This window comes from Pseudophryne corroboree, chromosome 1, assembly GCF_028390025.1.
Source record: "Pseudophryne corroboree isolate aPseCor3 chromosome 1, aPseCor3.hap2, whole genome shotgun sequence".
Taxonomy (NCBI): domain Eukaryota; kingdom Metazoa; phylum Chordata; class Amphibia; order Anura; family Myobatrachidae; genus Pseudophryne; species Pseudophryne corroboree.
Genome location: NC_086444.1, coordinates 247,849,389 through 247,875,126, shown reverse-complemented (window position 1 = coordinate 247,875,126; position 25,738 = coordinate 247,849,389). Strand labels below are relative to the sequence as shown.

The 25,738-nt window shown below is 46.9% G+C and overlaps 1 protein-coding gene across 4 annotated transcripts in view; it reads right to left on the bottom strand.

Moving 5' to 3' along the window:
* DMXL1 (Dmx like 1) overlaps positions 1-25,738 on the bottom strand; it is a 444,894-nt gene that overhangs the window by 185,196 nt on the left and 233,960 nt on the right. For 3 of the 4 annotated variants that reach the window (XM_063964182.1, XM_063964179.1, XM_063964181.1), the window contains exons 9-15: positions 25,261-25,429; positions 22,783-22,995; positions 11,610-11,866; positions 10,828-11,506; positions 3,969-4,090; positions 2,605-2,694; positions 2,410-2,515 (exon numbers count right to left, since the gene is read on the bottom strand). In XM_063964182.1, the coding sequence (XP_063820252.1) occupies positions 2,410-2,515; positions 2,605-2,694; positions 3,969-4,090; positions 10,828-11,506; positions 11,610-11,866; positions 22,783-22,995; positions 25,261-25,429 (1,636 nt within the window). The remainder of the gene's footprint in view (positions 1-2,409; positions 2,516-2,604; positions 2,695-3,968; positions 4,091-10,827; positions 11,507-11,609; positions 11,867-22,782; positions 22,996-25,260; positions 25,430-25,738) is intronic. The other variant, XM_063964180.1, reaches the window with a different exon arrangement.

Here is a 25,738-nt window from a genome sequence, read left to right as displayed (position 1 = left end):
AGATTATCTGTCCACGCTGATACAGCACTACACATCCACGCCGACGCAATTGCCGGCCTCAGTAGAGTCCCTGAATGTGTATAAACAGATTTCAGGATACTTTCCTGCTTTCTATCTGCAGGATCCTTTAGGGCGGCCGTATCCTGTGACGGCAGGGCCACCTTCTTAGATAAGCGTGTGAGAGCTTTATCTACCCTAGGGGAGGATTCCCAGCGCACCCTGTCCTCTGGCGGTAAAGGGTACGCCATAAGTAACCTTTTGGAAATCAGGACTTTCTTATCAGGGGAATCCCACGCTCTTTCACATAACTCATTTAACTCATGTGAAGGGGGAAAAGTCACCTCTTGCTTATTCTCCCCATACATATAAACCCTCTTGTCAGGGACAGGGTTTACCTCTGATATGTGTAAAACATCCTTCATCGCTATAATCATGTAGCGGATAGCTTTTGTCATTTTCGGTTGCAATTTTGCATCATCGTCGTCGACACTGGAGTCAGAGTCCGTGTCGACATCTGTGTCAACCATTTTGGATAGTGGGCGCTTTTGAGACCCTGAGGGCCTCTGCGCTGTAGGATCAGGCATGGGTTGAGACCCTGACTGGCCCAAGGTATCAGCTTTATCCAACCTTTTATGTAAGGAGTTTACATTATCATTTAACACCTTCCACATATCCATCCAATCAGGTGCCGGTACCGTCGGCGGCGACACGTCATTCAACTGCACTTGCTCTGCCTCCACATAGCCCTCTTCGTCAAACATGTCGACACACGCGTACCGACACACCACACACACAGGGGAAGCTCTAAATGAGGACAGGACCCCCACAAGGCCGTTTGGAGACACAGAGAGAGAGTATGCCAGCACACACACCAGCGCTATATGACCCAGGAATCACACAGTAACTTAGTGTTTACCCAGTAGCTGCTGTATTATGATTAATGCGCCTAAATTTATGTGCCCCCCCTCTCTTTTTTACCCTTCTACCGTGATTCTGCAGGGGAGAGCATGGGGAGCTTCCTCTCAGCGGAGCTGTGGAAGGAAAATGGCGCTGGTGAGTGCTGAGGAAGAAGGCCCCGCCCCCTCAGCGGCGGGCTTCTGTCCCGCGATTTTGTGTAAAATTAATGGCGGGGGCTCATGCATATAACAGTGTCCAACTGTATATATGCAGCTTTCGCCAGGAGGTATCAATTGCTGGCCAGGGCGTTCCCCCCTGCGCCCTACAGTGACCGGAGTGTGTGGGCGCAATGGCGCACAGCTGCAGTGCTGTGCGCTACCTCATGTGAAGACAGGAGTCTTCTGCCGCCGATTTCGATGTCTTCTCTGCTTCTGCCGGCTTCTGTCTTCTGGCTCTGCGAGGGGGACGGCGGCGCGGCTCCGGGAACGGACGACAAGGTTAGGTCCTGTGTTCGATCCCTCTGGAGCTAATGGTGTCCAGTAGCCTAAGAAGCGCAACCTAGCCGCAGTTAGTAGGTTTGCTTCTCTCCCCTCAGTCCCACGTAGCAGAGAGTCTGTTGCTAGCAGAAGCTCTCTGAAAATAAAAAACCTAACTAAAATACTTTCTTATTAGCAAGCTCAGGAGAGCTCACTAAAAGCACCCAGCTCTGTCCGGGCACAGATTCTAACTGAGGTCTGGAGGAGGGGCATAGAGGGAGGAGCCAGTGCACACCAGATAGTACTAAATCTTTCTTTAGTGTGACCAGTCTCCTGCAGAGCCCGTCTATTCCCCATGGTCCTTACGGAGTCCCCAGCATCCACTAGGACGTTAGAGAAATTGTATTTCTGGTTTTCTCACAAAATTATGTGATTTTTGAATTTTTATGTATTTAGGTAGAGTGTGGAGATAATAGTATGCGGGGTGGGGGTGTATACACCTATGTGACACTTATCACACCCACACAGCATTGATCACAGCTCCTCTCCTTTTCAGTACAGGCCTTTCAACATTTTCAGCCCCAGACCCATGTTGCCCTTAATCCGTCTAGCTGCTGTCCGTGCTGCACACAATGGTTACTCTGGCTATTAGCTGGTGGTCATAATAATGTGACTCGCCCTTGTATATGAAAAACAGACCCTTATACTATTGCACATATAGCCCTGAAACAAAAAGGTGAGAGTGTGACACTATCCTAAAGCCCTAACGATGCTAGTTCATGATGTTTAAATACCTATTAACAATGAACTACAAAGAGGAAAAAAGTGCAAATTATTGCTTTAAACTATTATTCTTTCTGGACTCCTTCCAATGTTCTTCTATGAAAGATAAGTCAGGTGTTCACAAAAGTTTCCTTCTCAATAGTTTCTTTATTTAGATTATTAAAGACGACTTTCAGAGGACAGCGGTAATCAAGCAACAACTCTCACATGGTTACCAAACCACAACAAGAAAGAATAAAAGTCATACTGTTACCAGAATTGGACAGATTCCCACTAATTCCTGATGTTCCAGTTTTTCTTAGGTTTTCCAATATGAAGTCTTCTTGAAACACATGTAACAATTGTGTTTTTCTACCATGCTAAACACAAGAACAGATGGGATCAAATAAAAACAGAGTTGCTGCTACAGGTCAGAACATGACGCTGATATCAGACTACGAACACTTACCAGGTTTGTAATGGCGTCTAGCTCTATAATGCATCCTGGTCTAGCAGTGGATTGCTGACTAATGATGTTAAAAACTTCCCCAACATACTTCTGAAAATGAATATAAACACTTCCATCAACGAACGGGACATTAAAATTGTTCCATTTTAAACATATTACATTATAAACCAAATCAAATGCTGTATTAAATGTAAGCAAAAATAAGAGAGTTGGCAATATGTGCAAATTTCATTTGGCCACTATTGAAAGCTGGGATTATAGTCTGACCCTAAAATGTGAACAGAATGCTTGTCTGTGGCATGTGACGTTACTGGAAGCAATCTCACCTCATAATGTAATACTAACACCACCAATATGACATATGGTCTAGTCTACATTATATGAATAAATGTACAGATGTGTCCTGATACATCACTGTTACAATCACGCCCACCCATCCTACGTCTGCCCCCCAGGGCTCGTGACACTCTGCTAGTGTCTTACTCGCAACGCAATGCGACTAGGATGCACCGGAGACTAAGTTGATTACCCGATACATGACACCTTGTATATCTGTGTCGACCGAGTCTTTAAATCTTTATAAGAAAGTGCTATGATGCAGCGGCCGCAGCTTTTTCCAGGCCAAGTTCCGTTTTCCCATGTTTCATATACTTACTCAGTTTCACAAAAATATACAAGTGTTGCATGTCAAGTTAACCAGAACAATCTCTAGGTGGGATGTGGATCATAGGGTCGACAAGACTTAGGTCGACAGTGTCTAGGTCAACCACTATTGGTTGACACCTGAAATAGGTCAACACAAGCATTATGTCGATATGAACAAGGTCGACATGCCAAAAGGTCGACATGAGGTTTAAAAAAAAAAACCTGGTGTCGTTTTCTTCTTAGAGTGACCGGGAAGCCCAATTAGTGCACCGTGTCCCCTCGCATGGATCGCCATGCTTCTGCAAGGTGCCACGTGGATCGTAATGTATGAAAAAGTTTTTAAAAAATTGTGAAAAAAATCATGTCGACCTAGAACATGTCGACATAGTAACCATGTCAACCAATAGTGGTCAACCTAATGCGTGTCGACCTAGAGACTGGATAACCTCTAGGTGCACCCTAGACGCATTTACAGCGAAATAAGACACCAAACACTAGCGGAGTTGCAGGGGACCCATAAAACTCACTCACGCCAGGCATTCCCAGCTACATGGCGTATTGAGGCTAGATGTAGGAGGATACATCTGTACAGCGATTTCACGGATTTTCAGTTTTGGAACCAAGCTGTACGTTTTCTTGTGTTAAAGTGCTGAATTACAGAAAATGCAGGTTTTCGGTATTGTGCTTTAGCAAAAATAAAAAATCAACACAGTACTTACGGATATATCTGGATTAGACAGCTCACAAAGCAGCTTTTTTGCATCAATGACTGCTTGATATAATCTTAAATTCTGCCCGTCACTAGCAACAAAACATGCACTCGGTGAATTGCAGTACGTGCCTGAAATACAGACATTTAGAGGAATGGAAACATTCTGGTTAGCTAACTGGGCTCATGACAAAACGATGACAAACACAACAAACCACAGTGTCATATGACTGATCATTATAATGAAGCAGCCTTAGCTGGCAAACACTGCCATTATATTGTTTCCGAAAACATGAAATTACAAATTGCTTTTAACATGAGTAAAACTAAACACTGCAAAAAATAGGATTTTAATTACCTACCGGTAAATCCTTTTCTTGTAGTCCGTAGAGGATACTGGGGTCCACATTAGTACCATGGGGTATAGACGGGTCCACTAGGTGCCTTGGTCACTTTAAGAAATCAATCGTGTGTGCTGACTGCTCCCTCTATGCCCCTCCTACCAGACTCAGTCTAGAAACTGTGCCTGAAAAGACGGACATACTTTGAGAGAAGGATTTAAAAGAACAGTGGCGATATTCGAACCAGCACACACAAACAAGAGGAAAGCCATGCTAACCAAACTTGAACAGGAACAGCAACAGCTGAACCAACAACAAGACTGAACCAAGTAACAATGCAGGAAAACAGGAAGCACTGGGCGGGCGGCCCAGTATCCTCTGCAGACTACGAGAAAGGATTTACCGGTAGGTAATTAAAATCCTATTTTCTCTTGCATGCAGAATACCCTTCAAAAATGTCTGACCCTCCAGGAGAGAAACCAATTGTTTGTGGAAGAAATCTGGACTTTTAAGGAGCCCAAACGTAGGCCCACATCCACTCCTGACTGCAGAAAAAGGAGAAAACGTTCCAGTGGAAATTCCACCGTAGAAAATTCCTGTTCTCACACCAAGAGACGTATTTTTTCCAAATACGGTGGTAATGTTTAGACGTTACCCCCTTCCTGGCTTGGGTCAAGGTTGGAATAACCCTGTCCGGGATCCCTTTCCGGGCTAGAATTTGACGCTCAACCTTCATGCCTTCAAACGTAGCCACGGTAAGTCGTGATAGACGAATGGCCCCTGTTGTAGAAGATCCTCGCGAAGAGATAGAGGTCACGGGTCCTCTAGAAACATCTCCAATAGATCCGCGTATCAGGCCGTTCTTGGCCAGTCCGAAGCAATGAGAATAGCTTGAACCTTTTCCCTTTTTATTCTTTTGAGAATTCTTGGGATCAATGGAAGTGCTGGAAGCACGTACACCACCTGGTAGTCAAGAGAGCATCTACCGCCACTGCTTCTGGGTCTCTCGACCTGGAACAATACCGCTTAAGCTTCTTGTTGAGACGAGAAGCCATCATGTTGATTTGTGGAATTCCCCACCGACGTGTCAAACACCCGAAAACCTTCGGGTGAAGGCCCCACTCCCCTGGGTGGATGTCGGGTCTGCTGAGAAGGTCTACGTCCCAGTTGTCCACTCCCGGAATGAAGACTGCCGACAACACCAAAGCGTGCCGTTCTGCCCAGAGGAGAATCTTTGTTACCTCTGACATTGCTGCTCTGCTCTTCGTTCCACCCTGTCGGTTTATGTACGTTACCGCCGTCACATTGTCCGACTGAACCTGAATGGCGTGATCCTGATGAAGAAGTGATGCCTGTAGAAGGGCGTTGTATATGGCCCTTAGTTCCAGAATGTTGATCGGAAGAATGGTTTCCTGACTTGACCATTTTCCTTGGAACTGTTCCCCTTGGGTGACTGCTCCCCAACCTCTGAGACTTGAGTCTGTGGTTAGCAGAATCCAATTTTGAATCCCGAACCTTCGTCCCTCGGTCAGGTGAGAAGTCTGAAGCCACCACAGAAGAGAAATCCTGGCTGTTGGCGACAGACGTTTCCTCTGTTGCATGTGAAGATGCAATCCGGCCCAGTTGTCCAACAGATCAAGCTGGAAGGGCCATGCGTGAAACCTTCTGTACTGCAGTGCCTCCTAAGAGGCTACCATCTTCCCCAGGAGACGAATGCATAGATGCACCGATAACCGGGTCGGTCTTAGAACGTCCCACACCATCAACTGAATTTACCAATGCCTTTTCCAATGGAAGAAATACCTTCTGTGCCTCCGTATCCAATATCATCCCCAGGAACGGAAGCCTCCGTGTTGGTTCCAGGTGAGATTTTTGGCAGGTTCAGAATCCACCCGTGATCCTGGAGTAGTCGTGTTGAGAGGGCAATGTTGTCTAACAATCTGTCCCTGGATGGTGCTTTTATCAGCAGATCGTACAGGTACGGTATTATGGGCCTAATTCTGTGTTGATCGCAGCAGCAAATTTGTTAGCAGTTGGGCAAAACCATGTGCACTGTAAGGGGGGCAGATATCACATGTGCAGAGAGAGTTAGATTTGGGTGGGGTGTATTCAAACTGAAATCTTAATTGCAGTGTAAAAATAAAGCAGCCAGTATTTACCCTGCACAGAAACAAAATAACCTGCCCAAATCTAACTCTCTCTGCACATGTTACATCTGCCCCACCTGCAGTGCACATGGTTTTGCCCAATCGCTAACAAACTTGCTGCTGCGATCAACTCAGAATTACCCCCTATGTTCATTCCTTGCTTGCGGAGGAGAAACATCATCTCTGCCATTACCTTGGTAAACACCCTCGCTGCCGTGGAGAGGCCAAATGGCAGGGACTGGAACTGGTAGTGACAGTCCTGTAATGAAAACCTTAGATAAGCCTAATGAGGCGGCCAAATCGGAATATGAAGGTACGCATCCTTGATATCCAGAGACACCAGGAATTACCCCTCCTTCAGACCTGAGATCACCGCTCTCAGAGACTCAATCTTGAATTTGAACACCCGTAAATATAAATACGGGTTAAGTGACTTGAGGTTTAAAATGGCCCTTACCGAACTGTCCGTTTTCGGTACCACAAACAGGTTGGAATAATAACCATTGTATTGCAGTTGAAGTGGAACAATGACCTGAGTCTGTACCAGTTTTTGAATTGCTGCCTGTAAAGTCATGCTTGCTTCTGGAGAAGCTGGTAAGCCTGATTTGAAGAATCTGTGAGGTTGGAGTTCCTGAAACTCCAGTCTGTAGCCCTGGGCGATAAGATCTTTGACCCATGGATCCAGGCATGATGTTGCCCATATGTGACTGAAATATCTTAATCGGGCTCCCACCTGCCTGTCTTCCAGGCAGTGTGGTCCACCATCATGCTGAAGGCTTTGAGGAAGCAGGACCTGTGAAACTGCAGTTGCAGGTTTTCTGGGTTTACCTCTATTGCCTTTGAAGGCTGTAGAAGAACCTTTGGATTTACTTTCAAATTTCGCTGTCCGAAAGGACTGCAGAGTTGGAGCAGAGTAGGTTTTCCTAGCTGGGAGTGCTGTGGAAGGAAGATACGTAGACTTACCCACCGTAGCCTTGGCTATCCACGTATCCAGTTCACCTCCAAAAAATGCTTCACCTGTGAAAGGTAGGCTTTCCACGCCTTTCCTGGAATCCGCAAGCCACAAGCCCCTGCATGCTGACACAGCCATGGAAGTGGTGCGTGTGTTGAGCAAACCAATTTCCTTTATGGCCTCCACCATAAAATTAGCAGAGTCCTGTATATGCTGTAGGAGTAAAATTATCTCCCCCCTGGATAAGGAATCTAACCCGTCAATTAGATTACCTGACCATTTAGCAATGGCCCTAGTGATTCATGCACAAGCAATAGTGGGTCTCTGGGCCACCCCAGCAGCTGTGTACAGGGATTTGAGAGTGGTCTCAATTTTGCGGTCAGCCGTGTCCTTTAAGGAGGCTGCCCCAGGAACAGGTAAGACTATCTTACGTGACAACCTAGATACCGATGCGTCAACAATCGGTGGATTTTCCCACTTTTTCCTATCATCCTGAGGAAACAGGAAGGATGTGAGTAACCTTTTAGGGATCTGAAACTTCTTGTCCAGATTAACCCAAGTTTCTTCAAACATAGAATTTAACTCCTTTGAAGCAGGGAAAGTAGCAAAGGATTTCTTTTTTACATTAAAAGAAGATTCCTCATCTACCTCCGCCACCTTGTCAGGAATGTGCAGGACTTCTCTAATAGCTTATATCAGGGCCTGTATTCCTTGTGTCAGGGCTGCATCCCCCCCCCCCCACACACACACGAGTCCACTTCACCCTCCTCCGTGTCTGAAACATCATCATCAGTGTCAGCCTGTAGGATTTGGGCCAGAGTACGTTTTTGTGGACAAATGGCAGGGGAGATGCTGGTATGGTGGTATGGGAACTGAATCTCTAGTCATCAGGTCCTCCACAGACTGTCTTAAGTATTGCGTCTCTTTCTTATTATGGGATAATGTATTAGAAATATGTGAGATCATCCCTTTAAGGGAATCCAACCACGCGGGTTCAGACCCACTAGCCTGAGAATGTGTACTATCCTGGGTACACTGTAGTGAATCCCCCGGAGAAGACAAACACTCTGTTGTGCAGGAAACACACTCCCTTGACATGGTAATGTTAAGGGACACACACACAGTAAAGGTGAAAGCACAGTTAACCCACACAGAGCCCGCATGGAGACACAGAGAAGATGGAATTTGAATAGAAGGTAAGAAGTTGTAGAGTGTGCAATAAGACCCAGAGGTCAGCCCAGAAGAGATATAAAGAAGTTTCACCTACTTCACAAATTTTCACAGTTTTACATAGCAATATACTCCACTTAGGTGCCCTCCAGATTTAACATGTCACACTGAAATGACTGGTTTCTTCAAAATCATAACCTGTGGAATGTGTGTGTTTGTTTTCGCCCTAAGGCAAAAGCATCAAAATACACACACATAAAACAGAAAAAAAAATCTTAATGAATTTTATTACAGCTGATGATTATTAAGGACTTTGGAAGGGGTATATAGGGGAGGGTTCTTTATTGGTGCACAATCCGCTTTTGACAAAGGTTAAATCCGAAACGCGTTAAACGGGACTGTGCTTGTATCCTGACGATCTCCTGCATACCTCTTGTACACTGCCTAAAAGGGTGAGCCGTGGGTAACCGGGACTCTGACTTACCTGCTGTAAATACCATCTCAAGCAATCCAGTGTGGGTGTCTTCTTGGGAAATGCGGGATAACGACATGCGATATGCTTTTTTCTTTTGTCTATCATGTGAGTGCAATTGTCTTAAAATAAATACCCATTTGTGTAAGTTATCACTTCACTAGTGGTCTCCTTCTTTGTTATATGTGTGTCGGAGGTAACTTGGACACACATTCTGCAGGCTGAAGGAGAGAATTGGTTTGCGGGTCCTTTTGGAAGTCCTTTACTAGAAAGAAACCATGATGTGCCTGAAATTTCTGGGATCTTTGTGAGTGCGATGTACTAAAACACAATATATTGAATATTTATGAAAAGGATTTCTACACTATTGTGTGTTTTTTTCCGTTTTATGTGTGTGTATTTTGATGCTTTTGCCTTAGGGCGAACACAAAAACACACATTCCACAGGTTATGATTTTGAAGAAATCAGTCATTTCAGTGTGACATGTTAAACCTGGAGGGCGCCTAAGTGGAGTATATTGCTTTGTAAAACAGAGAAGATTGAGCCAGCCACACAGCGCCCTTTATGCTAAAGCCAAGCTCAGCTGGGTTGCAAACTAAGCTCCTTAATAGGTCTTAGTATTCTAACACCGCTCCCCCCCTTACTATGATGCCCTGGTACCGCTGAGGAAACATGGAATCTTTGTGGAGGAGCTGCGCTTCCCCGTAAGTCCTGTCAGTGTGAGCTGCAGAGGGAAAATGGCGCTGGTGAGCTGCTGGATCCGCTCATAGTGAAGCCCCGCCCCCGTAATGGCACACGGTCTTCCCGGTTTTATTATACTGGCTGAGGTGTGCGAGAAGCTTAACAGTGGGTTAGAACCCCTGTAAGCTGTTTGCCAGTGTAGGATAATGTTAAAAAGCTCAGCTCGCCCCTCACAGTGGAAACACACACACACATACAGCATGTTGTACTGAGCCTGGAGACGCAACCTGCATGTCAGTGCTGCGCTCCATACCCTGATACCGCCATTACAGCCGGCGACCCGCTAACCGGGGCGCCGGCCACCTACTCACCACTCTTCTTACTTCTGGCTCTGTTAGGGGGTGGCGGCGTGCTGCAGGACTGTACACTCGTCGTGGTGGGGCTTGCGAATAGGACCCTCAGGAGCTCAGTGTTCCGCTAGCGGGGAACGGGACCATTAACCCTATAGCAGATTGGGCCGGGTCACGCCCCCCCCCCCCCATAAGTCCCATGAAGCAGGCAGTCTGGTGCCAACCAGTCCTGTCTGAAAACAACAAACAGAAAATAAATGCAGAAAACTCTTCAGGAGCTTCCCTAAGCATGACCGGCTCCACCGGGCACATTTTCTAAACTGAGTCTGGTAGGAGGGGCATAGAGGAAGGAGTCAGCGCACACTATTGATTTCTTAAAGTGCCCAAGGCTCCTAGTGGACCCGTCTATACCCTATGGTACTAATGTGGACCCCAGTATCCTCTAGGACGTAAGAGAAACAATATTTTTATTTTTAAAACAAATCATTCAAAAATTACATCAAAAACTTGTAGCTCACAGACATACAGATGTAGTTGTGCTCATTGAGCCGCAATGCGGCTGCATAGGCATACGGATCGCGGGTACGACTAGTTGAGACGGGCTCCGACTATTCACACTTGTGACTGCACCATATAAATTATGGTGATTATACGCCCATGCACCATGCATGTACGCTTAGTCACAGCCAAGCTGAGCTTAGCTACGTCTGTATGTAGCAGTAAATAAAGGAACGGATATTTAAAGTTGCACTTACCTAAACAATGACTTGGTATAAGAGTAGGCAACCAAGCCACATTGGAGAAAGCAGACGTGTGAAGAGAATTAATACGCGCCAGCTCAGAGACACCGCCAGAAAAGGACAACGGTCCCACAGGATTCACACGCCAAAGGATAAGTTCACTGTGCACTGCATTTGTGTCCTCGCTTGTGTCTGGTTCAACTATTCCATTCTGATTAGTAAAGCCGCCTCCTTGTAAAGAGTCGGGTGACACATTATCTTCCTCGCCCTCCAATGGATGTGGGGCGTTATGATGAGAAGTGGTCAGCAATAACGGCAGTACAGAATGACAGGCTAAGTCGTTAAGATGAAAGCGATGGCCACAGTATCGGGACTTATGAGAAATGCTGAGCACAGTCGAAAAGGCAGATTCTTCAGCAAAGCTAACCTGCCACTGATTCAGTGATCCGTCAGCATGCTTAGAGATCATCAACACATTAGGAGTGAAAATACTCAGTTTTAAACTGTTGGAGGATTTATTGTGCCCAGCAGAAATTAGCATTGACGAGGAACGTGCCACACCCGGAGGCTTCTGTTTGCCCTGCTGAATGGCCAAGTCTACATTTTTTGTACTGGCATACATAACAATACTCCTGCAAAGCGAATTGGCATCTCCAGTAGGAAATGCTACTGGAATTCTACACGAAAATGACACCTAAAATAAAAAAAATAAAAAGAATGAATGAAACTTTACTTTTACAAATACTCTCCTTTAACATTTTGCTTTTCATTTTAAGTCATTAGAAAGTCATAACTACCTGCACCTGCCGAAACATGCCAGGCTGATACTCATCCAGCCAATCCACGTGCCATACCAGCAAAGAGCCATCCACAGGATGAATACTAAACAGCATGTCTGGGTTTTTATTCCACTCTGAGAGCAGGATTTCAATTTCATGATCAATTACTGATGATGGGAAAGACATGAAAGACGAATTTGAGACTGCTCTGTCACCACTCACTTCCTTTTTCTCAGTGGACAATTTGGCTTCAACGCCTCCCAAATAATCATCATCTAAACACAGAGAAGAGTCATCATCCCCAACACACAGTGCTCACAATAAATCTAGTTTAGTAATTCACCATTAACATTTACATATGCTGACATTTTATTGAAACACTTCTATGTTAGTTTTTACAAACAAGATATCATAAAATAAAATAAAGAAATACAATCATAGAAAATAAAAACAAAACCTAAAAATGAATTAGCAAAACCTACTAGGACCTGTTCAAACACCAGCACCTAACCTAAGTGCACTTTGTGAGATACTCTTTGAACTTAATCTGCCATCTCACCCCCCTCTAAACAAAGCTCTAAGCCATATACACAGCAGAATCACCTCAACATATAGGGGGTAATTCAGATCTGATCGTAGAAAAAACGCACATCTACGATCAACCTCTTAGACACGCGGGGGTTAACCAGCACAGGGCAAGTCCACCTCGCATGTCAAATCCAGGCCTCATCTCCCTACCGCTCCCTCCCGACCCCCCCCCCCCCCCACCCTCCACCCCCCCACCCAGACATGCAAAAGCATCCAGGTCTCAAACTGCGTTCTGAAGAGAAAGCAGTTTAGGACATTGCACATTACCCTAAAGTTCAAATTGTAGTCTAGATAGAATGCATGTAAAATATACATGTGTCATATATGGAAGAGTAGGAGTTGTAGTCTGAGTCAGACAAATAGTAAAATAGAGGAACTGGAGTCAAAGGATTGGGGGTACTGACTCCACTGTCTGCAAAACAATGGTGGTGCACTGAAAAGCATTGGGACTCATCTTGACTTGATGGGTCGGGTGGCGGTTAAGATTGCTGGCGTAAGTAACAAGATATTGAACACCAAGAGAAGCAACTTTGCACATGACAAGAAAATTACGGAAAAAAAATAAGATTTTACTCACCGGTAAATCTATTTCTCGTAGTCCGTAGTGGATGCTGGGACTCCGTAAGGACCATGGGGAATAGCGGCTTTGTCAAATTAACACTGCTGTATTTTATATTGGCTTTATCACTAGCTAATTTTTCTCTTAAGCCTATTTCTCTGACGTCCTAGTGGATGCTGGGAACTCCGTAAGGACCATGGGGAATAGCGGCTCCGCAGGAGACTGGGCACAACTAAAGAAAGCTTTAGGACTACCTGGTGTGCACTGGCTCCTCCCACTATGACCCTCCTCCAGACCTCAGTTAGGATACTGTGCCCGGAAGAGCTGACACAATAAGGAAGGATTTTGAATCCCGGGTAAGACTCATACCAGCCACACCAATCACACCGTATAACTCGTGATACTAAACCCAGTTAACAGTATGAAATATAACTGAGCCTCTCAACAGATGGCTCAACAATAACCCTTTAGTTAGGCAATAACTATAAACAAGTATTGCAGACAATCCGCACTTGGGATGGGCGCCCAGCATCCACTACGGACTACGAGAAATAGATTTACCGGTGAGTAAAATCTTATTTTCTCTGACGTCCTAAGTGGATGCTGGGACTTCGTAAGCACCATGGGGATTATACCAAAGCTCCCAAACGGGCGGGAGAGTGCGGATGACTCTGCAGCACCGAATGAGCAAACTCTAGGTCCTCCTCAGCCAGGGTATCAAACTTGTAGACTCTTGCAACAATGTTTAAACCCGACCAAGTAACAGCTCGGCAAATTTGTAAAGCCGAGACCCCTCGGGCAGCCGCCCAAGAAGAGCCCACTTTCCTTGTGGAATGGGCTTTTACAGATTTAGGGTGCGGCAGTCCAGCCGCAGAATGTGCAAGTTGAATCGTGCTAAAGATCCATCGAGCAATAGTCTGCTTAGAAGCAGGAGCACCCAGCTTGTTGGGTGCATACAGGATAAATAGCGAGACAGTTTTCCTGACTCCAGCCGTCCTGGAAACATATACTTTCCAGGGCCCTGACTACGTCCAGTAACTTGGAATCCTCCAAGTCCCAAGTAGCCGCAGGCACCACAATAGGTTGGTTCACATGAAAAACTGATACCACCTTAGGAAGGAATTGGGAACGAGTCCTCAATTCCGCCTTATCCATATAAAAAATCAGATAAGGGCTTTTGCATGACAAAGCCGCCAATTCTGATACACGCCTGGCCGACGCCAAGGCCAACAGCATGACCACTTTCCACGTGAGGTATTGTAGCTCCACGGATTTAAGTGGCTCAACCCAATGCGACTTCAGGAAATCCAACACCACGTTGAGATCCCACGGTGCCACTGGAGGCACAAACGGGGGCTGACTATGCAGCACTCCCTTAACAAAAGTCTGAACTTCAGGCAGTGAAGCCAGTTCTATTTTGGAAGAAAATCGATAGAACCGAAATCTGGACCTTAATGGAACCCAATTTTAGGCCCATAGTCACCCCTGACTGTAGGAAGTGCAGAAATCGACCAAGCTGAAATTCCTCCTTTGGGGGCCTTCCTGGCCTCACAGCACGCAACATATTTCCGCCATATGCGGTGATAATGGTTTGCGTTCACTTCTTTCCTAGCTTTAATTAGCGTAGGGATAACTTCCTCCGGAATGCCCTTTTCCTTCAGGATCCGGCGTTCAACCGCCATGCCGTCAAACGCAGCCGCGGTACGTCTTGGAACAGACAGGCCCCCTGCTGCAGCAGGTCCTGTCTGAGCGGCAGAGGCCATGGGTCCTCTGAGATCATTTCTTGGAGTTCTGGGTACCAAGCTCTTCTTGGCCAATCCGGAACAATGAGTATAGTTCTTACTCCTCTCCTTCTTATTATTCTCATTACCCTGGGTAAGAGAGGCAGAGAAGGGAACACATACACCGACTGGTACACCCACGGTGTTACCAGAGTGTCCACAGCTATCGCCTGAGGGTCCCTTGACCTGGCGCAATATCTTTGTAGCTTTTTGTTGAGGCGGGACGCCATCATGTCCACCTGTGGCCTTTCCCAATGGTATACAATCATTTGGAAGACTTCTGGATGAAGTCCCCACTCTCCCGGGTGGAGGTCGTGTCTGCTGAGAAAGTCTGCTTCCCAGTTGTCCACTCCGGGAATGAACACTGCTGACAGTGCTAACACATGATTTTCCGCCCATCGGAGAATCCTTGTGGCTTCTGCCATCGCCATCCTGCTTCTTGTGCCGCCCTGTCGGTTTACATGAGCGACCGCCGTGATGTTGTCTGACTGGATCAGCACCGGCCGGTGTTGAAGCAGGGGTCAAGCCTGACTTAGGGCCTTCTAAGTGGCCCTTAGTTCCAGAATATTTATGTGTAGGGAAGTCTCCTGACTTTTCCATAGTCCTTGGAAGTTTCTTCCCTGTGTGACTGCCCCCCAGCCTCGAAGGCTGGCATCCGTGGTCACCAGGACCCAGTCCTGTATGCCGAATCTGCGGCCCCCTAGAAGATGAGCACTCTGCAGCCACCACAACAGCGACACCCTGGCCCTTGGAGACAGGGTTATCCGCCGATGCATCTGAAGATGCGACCCGGACCACTTGTCCAACAGATCCCACTGGAAGATCCTTGCATGGGACCTGACGAATGGAATTTCTTCGTAAGAAGCTACCATCTTTCCCAGGGCTCGCGTGCATGATGCACCGACACCTGTATTTGTATTAGGAGGTCTCTGTCTAGAGACGACAACTCCTTGGACTTCTCCTCCGGGAGAAACCCTTTTTATCCTGTTCTGTGTCCAGAACCATACCCAGGAACAGTAGACGCGTCGTAGGAACCAGCTGCGACTTTGGAATATTCAGAATCCAGCCGTGCTGTTGTAGCACTTCCCGAGATAGTGCTACTCCGACGAACAACTGCTCCCTGGACCTCGCCTTTATAAGGAGATCGTCCAAGTACGGGATAATTATTTCGGCCATTACCTTGGTAAATACCCTCGGTGCCGGGGACAGACCAACGGCAACGTCTGGAATTGGTAATGACAATCCTGTACCACAATTTTGAGGTACTCCTGGTGAAGAGGGTAAATAGGGACATGCAGGTAAGCATCCTTGATGTCCAGTGATACCATGAAATTCTCCAGGCTTGCAATAACCGCCCTGAGCGATTCCATTTTGAACTTGAACCTTCGTATATAAGTGTTCAAGGATTTCAATTTTAGAATGGGTCTCACCGAACCGTCTGGTTTCGGTACCACAACATTTTGGAATAGTAACCCCGGCCTTGTTGAAGGAGGGGTACCTTGATTTCACCTGCTGGAAGTACAGCTTGTGAATTGCCGCCAGTACTACCTCCCTTTCTCAGAGGGCAGCAGGCAAGGCTGATGTGAGGTAACGGCGAGGGGGAGTCGCCTCGAACTCCAGCCTGTATCCCTGTGATACTACTTGCAGAACCTAGGGATCCACCTGTGGGCAAGCCCACTGGTCCCTGAAGTTCCCGAGACGCGCCCCCACCACACCTGTCTCCACCTGTGGAGCCCCAGCGTCATGCGGTGGACTCAGAGGAAGCGGGGGAAGATTTTTGATCCTGGGAACTGGCTGTCTGGTGCAGCTTTTTCCTTCTTCCCTTGTCTCTGTGCAGAAAGGAAGCGCCTTTGACCCGCTTGCTTTTCTGAAGCCGAAAGGACTGTACCTGAAAATACGGTGCTTTCTTAGGCTGTGAGGAAACCTGAGGTAAAAATTTTTCTTCCCAGCTGTTGCTGTGGATACGAGGTCCCAGAGACCATCCCCAAACAATTCCTCACCCTTATAAGGCAGAATCTCCATGTGCCTTTTAAAGGCAGCATCACCTGTCCACTGCCGGGTCTCTAATACCCTCCTGGCAGAATGGACATTGCATTAATTCTGGATGCCAGCCGGCAAATATCCCTCTGTGCATCCTTCATATATAAGACGACGTCTTTAAAATGCTCTATGTTAGCAAAATATTTTCCTGTCTAGGGTATTAATATTATCTGACAGGGTATCAGACCACGCTGCAGCAGCACTATTAATGCAGGTCTCAGTATAGTACCTGAGTGTGTATATACAGACTTCAGGATAGTCTCCTGCTTTTTATCAGCAGGCTCCTTCAAAGTGGCCGTATCCCAAGACGGCAGTGCCACCTTTTTTGACAAACGTGTGAGCGCCTTATCCACCCTAGGGGATATCTCCCAACGTGACCTATCCTCTGGCGGGAAAGGGTACGCCAGCAGTAACTTTTTAGAAATTACCATTTTCTTATCGGGGGAACCCACGCTCTTTACACACTTCATTCACTCATCTGATGGGGGAACAAAACCCTGGCTGCTTTTTCTCCCCAAACATAAAAACCCTTTTATGTGGTACTTGGGTTCATGTCAGAATGTGTAACACATTTTTTATTGCCGAGATCATGCAACGGATGTTCCTAGTGGATTGTGTATATGTCTCAACCTCGTCGACACTGGAGTCAGACTCCGTGCCGACATCTGTGTCTGCCATCTGAGGTAACGGGCGTTTTTTGAGCCCCTGATAGCCTTTGAGACGCCTGGGCAGGCGCGGGCTGAGAAGCCGGCTGTCCCACAGCTGTTACGTCATCCAGCCTTTTATGTAAGGAGTTGACATTGTCGGATAATACCTTTTACCTATCCATCCACACTGGTGTCGGCCCCACAGGGGGCGACATCCCATTTATCGGCCTCTGCTCCGCCTCCACGTAACCTTCCTCATCCAACATGTCGACACAGCCGTACCGACACACCGCACACACACACAGGGAATGCTCTGACTGAGGACAGGACCCCACAAAGTCCTTTGGGGAGACAGAGAGAGAGTATGCCAGCACACACCAGAGGGCTATATAATGCAGGGATTAACACTATAACTGAGTGATTTTTCCCCCAATAGCTGCTTGTATACACATATTGCGCCTAAATTTAGTGCCCCCCCTCTCTTTTTTAACCCTTTGAGCCTGAAAACTACAGGGGAGAGCCTGGGGAGCTGTCTTCCAGCTGCACTGAGAAGAAAAAATGGCGCCAGTGTGCTGAGGGAGATAGCCCCGCCCCTTTTTCGGCTGACTTTTCTCCCGCTTTTTTCATGGATTCTGCAAGGGGTAATTTATCACATATATAGCCCTGGGACTATATATTGTGATGATTTGCCAGCCAAGGTGTATTTTATTGCCCTCAGGGCATATTTTAAGTCCACAGTGGTGAGTGGTTCAAACCAATGTGATTTTAGGAATCCCAAAACTACATCGAGATCCCAAGGTGCCACTGGAGGCACAAAAGGAGGCTGTATATGCAGTACTCCCTTGACAAACGTCTGAACTTCAGGAACAGAAGCCAGTTCTTTTTGGAAGAATATTGACAGGGCCGAAATTTGAACCTTAATGGACCCTAATTTGAGGCCCATAGACAGTCCTGTTTGCAGGAAATGCAGGAAACGACCCAGTTGAAATTCCTCTGTAGGGGCCTTCCTGGCCTCGCACCACGCAACATATTTACGCCAAATACGGTGATAATGTTGTATGGTTACATCCTTCCTGGCTTTGATCAGGGTAGGGATGACTTCATCCGGAATGCCTTTTTCCTTCAGGATCCGGCGTTCAACCGCCATGCCGTCAAACGCAGCCGCGGTAAGTCTTGGAACAGACATGGTCCCTGCTGGAGCAGGTCCTTTCTTAGAGGTAGAGGCCACGGGTCTTCCGTGAGCATCTCTTGAATTTCCGGGTACCAAGTCCTTCTTGGCCAATCCGGAGCCACGAGTATAGTCTTTACTCCTCTCCTTCTTATGATTCTCAGTACTTTTGGTATGAGAGGAAGAGGAGGGAACACATACACTGACTGGTACACCCACGGTGTTACCAGAGCGTCCACAGCTATTGCCTGAGGGTCCCTTGACCTGGCGCAATATCTGTCCAGTTTTTTGTTGAGGCGGGACGCCATCATGTCCACCTTTGGTTTTTCCCAACGGTTCACAATCATGTGGAAGACTTCTGGGTGAAGTCCCCACTCCCCCGGGTGAAGATCGTGTCTGCTGAGGAAGTCTGCTTCCCAGTTGTCCACTCCCGGAATGAACACTGCTGACAGTGCTATCACATGATTCTCCGCCCAGCGAAGAATCCTTGCCACTTCCATCATTGCCCTCCTGCTTCTTGTGCCGCCCTGTCTGTTTACGTGGGCGACTGCCGTGATGTTGTCCGACTGGATCAACACCGGCTGACCCTGAAGCAGAGGTCTTGCCTGACTTAGGGCATTGTAAATGGCCCTTAGTTCCAGGATATTTATGTGAAGTGACGTTTCCATGCTTGACCACAAGCCCTGGAAATTTCTTCCCTGTGTGACTGCTCCCCAGCCTCTCAGGCTGGCATCCGTGGTCACCAGGACCCAATCCTGAATGCCGAATCTGCGGCCCTCTAGGAGATGAGCACTCTGTAACCACCACAGGAGAGACACCCTTGTCCTTGGAGACAGGGTTATCCGCTGATGCATTTGAAGATGCGATCCGGACCATTTGTCCAGCAGATCCCACTGAAAAGTTCTTGCGTGGAATCTGCCGAATGGAATCGCTTCGTAAGAAGCCACCATCTTTCCCAGGACCCTTGTGCATTGATGTACTGACACTTGGCCTGGTCTTAGGAGGTTCCTGACTAGGTCGGATAACTCCTTGGCTTTCTCCTCCGGGAGAAACACCTTTTTCTGTACTGTGTCCAGAATCATCCCTAGGAACAGCAGACGTGTCGTCGGAATCAGCTGCGATTTTGGAATATTTAGAATCCATCCGTGCTGTCGTAGTACTACTTGAGATAGTGCTACTCCGACCTCTAACTGTTCTCTGGACCTTGCCCTTATCAGGAGATCGTCCAAGTAAGGGATAATTAAGACGCCTTTTCTTCGAAGAAGAATCATCATTTCGGCCATTACCTTGGTAAAGACCCGGGGTGCCGTGGACAATCCAAACGGCAGCGTCTGAAACCGATAGTGACAGTTCTGTACCACAAACCTGAGGTACCCTTGGTGAGAAGGGCAAATTGGGACATGGAGGTAAGCATCCTTGATGTCCAGAGACACCATATAGTCCCCTTCTTCCAGGTTCGCTATCACTGCTCTGAGTGACTCCATCTTGAACTTGAACCTTTTTATGTAAGTGTTCAAGGATTTCAGATTTAAAATGGGTCTCACCGAGCCGTCCGGCTTCGGTACCACAAACAGCGTGGAATAATACCCCTTTCCCTGTTGTAGGAGGGGTACCTTGATTATCACCTGCTGGGAATACAGCTTGTGAATGGCTTCCAATACCGCCTCCCTGTCGGGGGGAGACGTTGGTAAAGCAGACTTCAGGAACCGGCGAGGGGGAGACGTCTCGAATTCCAATTTGTACCCCTGAGATACTACCTGCAGGATCCAGGGGTCCACTTGCGAGTGAGCCCACTGCGCGATGAAATTCTTGAGACGGGCCCCCACCGTGCCTGAGTCCGCTTGTAAGGCCCCAGCGTCATGCTGAGGACTTGGCAGAAGCGGGGGAGGGCTTCTGTTCGTGGGAAGAGGCTGTTTGCTGCAGTCTTTTTCCCCTTCCTCTGCCCCGGGGCAGATATGAGTGGCCTTTTGCCCGCTTGCCCTTATGGGGACGAAAGGACTGAGCCTGAAAAGACGGTATCTTTTTCTGCTGCGAGGTGACTTGGGGTAAAAAAAGGTGGATTTTCCAGCCGTTGCCGTGGCCACCAGGTCCGATAGACCGACCCCAAATAACTCCTCCCCTTTATACGGCAATACTTCCATATGCCGTTTGGAATCCGCATCCCCTGACCACTGTCGCGTCCATAATCCTCTTCTGGCAGAAATGGACATCGCAATTACTCTTGATGCCAGAGTGCAAATATCCCTCTGTGCATCTCGCATATATAGAAATGCATCCTTTAAATGCTCTATAGACAATAATATATTGTCCCTGTCCAGGGTATCAATATTTTCAGTCAGGGAATCCGACCAAGCCACCCCAGCACTGCACATCCAGGCTGAGGCGATTGCTGGTCGCAGTATAATACCAGTATGTGTGTATATACTTTTAAGGATATTTTCCAGCTTCCTATCAGCTGGTTCCTTGAGGGCGGCCGTATCAGGAGACGGTAACGCCACTTGTTTTGATAAGCGTGTGAGCGCCTTATCTACGCTAGGGGGTGTTTCCCAACGCGCCCTAACCTCTGGCGGGAAAGGGTATAATGAAATAATTTTTTAGAAATTAGCAGTTTTTTATCGGGGGAAACCCACGCTTCATCACACACCTCATTTAATTCATCTGATTCAGGAAAAACTACGGGTAGTTTTTTCACACCCCACATAATACCCTTTTTTGTGGTACTTGTAGTATCAGAAATGTTCAAAACCTCCTTCATTGCCGTGATCATGTAACGTGTGGCCCTACTGGAAAATACGTTTGTTTCCTCACCGTCGACACTGGAGTCAGTGTCCGTGTCAGTGTCTGTATCGACCTGAGGTAACGGGCGTTTTATAGCCCCTGACGGTGTTTGAGACGCCTGTACAGGTATTAACTGATTTGCCGGCTGTCTCATGTCGTCAACAGTCTTTTGTAAAGTGCCGACACTATCACGTAATTCTTTCCATAAGACCATCCAGTCAGGTGTCGACTCCCTAGGGGGTGACATCACTAACACAGGCAATTGCTCCGCCTCCACACCATTTTCCTCCTCATACATGTCGACACAGCGTACCGACACACAGCATACACACAGGGTATGCTCTGATAGAGGACAGGACCCCACTAGCCCTTTGGGGAGACAGAGGGAGAGTTTGCCAGCACACACCAGAGCGCTATATATATATATACAGGGATAACCTTATATAAGTGTTTTTCCCTAATATAGCTGCTGTATATATTAATATGCCAATTTAGTGCCCCCCCTCTCTTGTTTTACCCTGTTTCTGTAGTGCAGGACTGCAGGGGAGAGTCAGGGAGCCTTCCTCCAACGGAGCTGTGAGGAAAAAATGGCGCTTGTGTGCTGAGGAGATAGGCTCCGCCCCTTTTTCGGCGGCCTTTCTCCCGCTTTTTTGTGGAAAACTGGCAGGGGTTAAATACATCCATATAGCCCAGGAGCTATATGTGATGTATTTTTAGCCATTTAAGGTATTTTCATTGCGTCCCAGGGCGCCCCCCCCCCCCAGCGCCCTGCACCCTCAGTGACCGGAGTGTGAAGTGTGCTGAGAGCAATGGCGCACAGCTGCGGTGCTGTGCGCTACCTTTTTGAAGACAGGACGTCTTCTGCCGCCGATTTTCCGGACCTCTTCACTCTTCTGGCTCTGTAAGGGGGCCGGCGGCGCGGCTCCGGGACCCATCCATGGCTGGGCCTGTGATCGTCCCTCTGGAGCTAATGTCCAGTAGCCTAAGAAGCCCAATCCACTCTGCACGCAGGTGAGTTCGCTTCTTCTCCCCTTAGTCCCTCGATGCAGTGAGCCTGTTGCCAGCAGGTCTCACTGAAAATAAAAAAACCTATTTAAACTTTTACTCTAAGCAGCTCAGGAGAGCCACCTAGATTGCACCCTTCTCGTTCGGGCACAAAATCTTAACTGAGGCTTGGAGGAGGGTCATAGGGGGAGGAGCCAGTGCACACCAGCTAGTCCTAAAGCTTTTACTTTGTGCCCAGTCTCCTGCGGAGCCGCTATTCCCCATGGTCCTTTCGGAGTCCCCAGCATCCACTAGGACGTTCGAGAAAAACCTAAAATATACTTTCTTTCTAGGAGCTCAGGAGAGCCCCTAGTGTGCATCCAGCTCAGCCGGGCACAAGATTCTAACTGAGGTCTGGAGGAGGGTCATAGTGGGAGGAGCCAGTGCACACCAGGTAGTCCTAAAACTTTCTTTAGTTGTGCCCAGTCTCCTGCGGAGCCGCTATTCCCCATGGTCCTTACGGAGTCCCAGCATCCACTTAGGACGTCAGAGAAAACAACAAATGATATCAACAAAGAATTCTAGTTATTCACTGTCAATCAGTCGACTGAAAGGGTATGATAGTACTTGTATTTGACAGAGGTACCTTCATCTGAATTCCCTTCATCCTGGTTTATTTCATCTGTACTAGCTTCAGAAGACTGCTGTTCAAAGCTTTTCTTGAGCTGTTGTAGGAAGACTTCCATAGACAAAGAAAAATGCAACTCCTTGTTATTTAGCCAATGTACAACAAAAGGTCCACTTTTTTCTTCAGTCTCTCCAAGACTCATTGATGAGATGGAAGGTAGTAAAGGAATGTCTGCAGTGATAAACAGAGGAAGTACTTTAATGTGGAAGCAAATAACAGCAGACCCAAAAATTGTCTTTTCTAAGCTAACAATTGTTCTTCTGTTGAAGTGCAGTAATAAACAGCCCTAGATACAAATTTATAAATCAGGCACCACAAAAGTCTCTATTACAGATATGGGCTCTATTTTCTTGGACCCCTGGTACTTTGTTTCTCTGTCATTTGTAACACCATTCCTATTCACAGCATTACACCTTTGCATTAGTGTACTTGCTGCCAAAGCCTAGGGCCACTACTGTTGCTTTAGACTCTGTGGACCATACTCTCCTCTTGCAAATCCTTCACTCCCTCAGTCTGCATGATACTGCCTTCTCCTGGATGTCCTCCTACCTCTATGACTATTCTTTCTCAATCTCTCATGACTTCACCCGACATCCTCTGATAGTAGGTCCCCCAAGTTTCGGTTCTTGGACCTTTCCTATTATCCCTCTATAAATCCTCTTTAAATTAGCTCATCTGCACTTTTGGCCACCAATATCATCTATATGCTGAGGATACTCGGATCTACTTCTCCACCCCCCCTGGCTTCTCCCTTCACTCGTATGATCAGCTGTCTTTCTGCTATTTCTTATTTGATGTCCCAGCACTTTCTTAAATTTAACGTGTTTAAGTCTCAGCAGATCATTATCCCACACTCTCGAATAGCCTCTAACCATTTAATTACTTACTGACAATTTCATTATCTATACCACCATCTCCTCTAGCCTGCAAGTGCGCCAACTTGAAAGTTATCCTTGATCCCTCCCCTCCTTTTCCTCCAAACCAAAAATTCAGTGCCTTTCGTAGTCATGTCATCTCAGAAATATCTCCAGGATCACATAGTTGTTTTTTTTTTACCCTGGAGGCAGCTAAAACCCTCACTCAATGGTCATCTCCAGATTGGACTACTGTAACCTTCCTCTATCTGGCTTTCCTGACTCCCACCTCTCTCCAGTCTCAATGCTGCTGCCCAGCTCTCCAAATATACTACATCTGCTTCCCCTTTCTTATAAGCACTACACTGGCTCCCCTTCAGTGCCCACCTCAAACTCTTGCAAAGCCCTCACCCAATCCTCTCCTACATGTATTTCTGACCTTATCTTTCTTCACACTCCCCGCCCACCCACTATGCCTCTACTCCCGAATGGATACTTTCTCCCACACCTGCTTCCAAGAATTTGCCCATAATGCTCCCTACCTCTGGGACTCTCTCACTCGCAGTCTCTCCACCTCTCTACAAAACTACAAACAAGCAGTTTGTTATCAAAGCCACTTCTTTATCAAAGCCTTTCAGCTCTCATCCTAACCCACTGCTCAATTGCTCACGGTCTCCTACATATGTGTCAACCCTTTCTGTCCCTCCCTTTTAGAGTGTAAACTCTCACAAGCAGAGCTCTCTTCCCTCATGTGCTTTCTCTTCCCTTACTTATACCATAATCATCTACTACCTACAACAGCACCTAACCCGTGGATTTTTGCTGCACTGCTACATTATTAGGTATTATGACAGCTGATGCAGCAATGTTTATAAACATTTCCATGTCTTGCAATGTTCGATACTGTAAAGGTCCATACACATTAGATGATGTCGCTCTATGAGCGACGTCGTCTAATGTTTCCTCTCCTGGGCCGGCTGGTCGGTGGCCGACTACACACACTGAGCAATATGACCGCTCATATCGCTCAGTGACATCACGCCTCCGCCAGCCGTGCATGCAGGTCCTGGATGACAGTCCAGATCCTGCATGCATGCACTGCTGACAGCGACGATCGTTGCCGGCCCGCGCATAGGTTTTCGCTGGCTTCATACTTGCCGATAAAATGAGCGACGCCGCTCAGAGAGGGGGAAAATGAGCGACGTCGCTCATTTTATCGGCAAGTGTGTATGGGCCTTAAGTCACTTTTTTCTTGTTTTGTTCATTCTATTTCTGAAGAACAACAACAACAAAACAGTAAAAATCACTTTTTACTATCATCTGAAAAAAAAAGCTCAAGCTAACATCCTAGATACTTGAATATAGTGTATTGCAGGCAAATATTTCAGGAAATGTAAAGATTGCATATTCATTTATCGTTTCTTAGTGGTGCTTAAGCTGTCCAGTGCAATTACATAAATAGAAGGATATACAAAGTAAATTAATACATTCTGAGACTGTAATTTGTGCCCTGTTCCAAAGAGCTGACAAACACACGCTGTCATGATACATCCCTTCACATGATCTATTAGTTGTGCCTCACCTGTTGCTGGGTTAATGCTGGCAGCAATGTGAAAATGACAAAGTGCATTGCCGTGGAAAGGTGTATTCCGATGAACCTCATGAGCATCTTGCTGGTTAGGTGGGCATCCAGTATGTGCTACTAATGCCGATGATCTCCTCCTGCCTCTACGAAAATGCCTCAAATTTAACTGTCCACAGAAAAAAAAAAAAACTCAGGATGCTTGTTTACAAAAAATAAAATGTTATTGAATAACAAAAATACTAAACATAAAACTAATGGTGCCCACACACGGTGAAATCTGTGCTAGGTGCGTCTTGAGCCTATACAATGTGTGCTATGCGATTTGGACTAAGTGGGCATGCTAGCTGACCACATACGATTTGAACTACACCCGATTTTGGCTACATACACTACAATATGTAATGTATGCGATGTAGTACAAAAATACCTGACTGCACATACTATTTTACCTTGCGATATGGAGTATGCGGGAGCG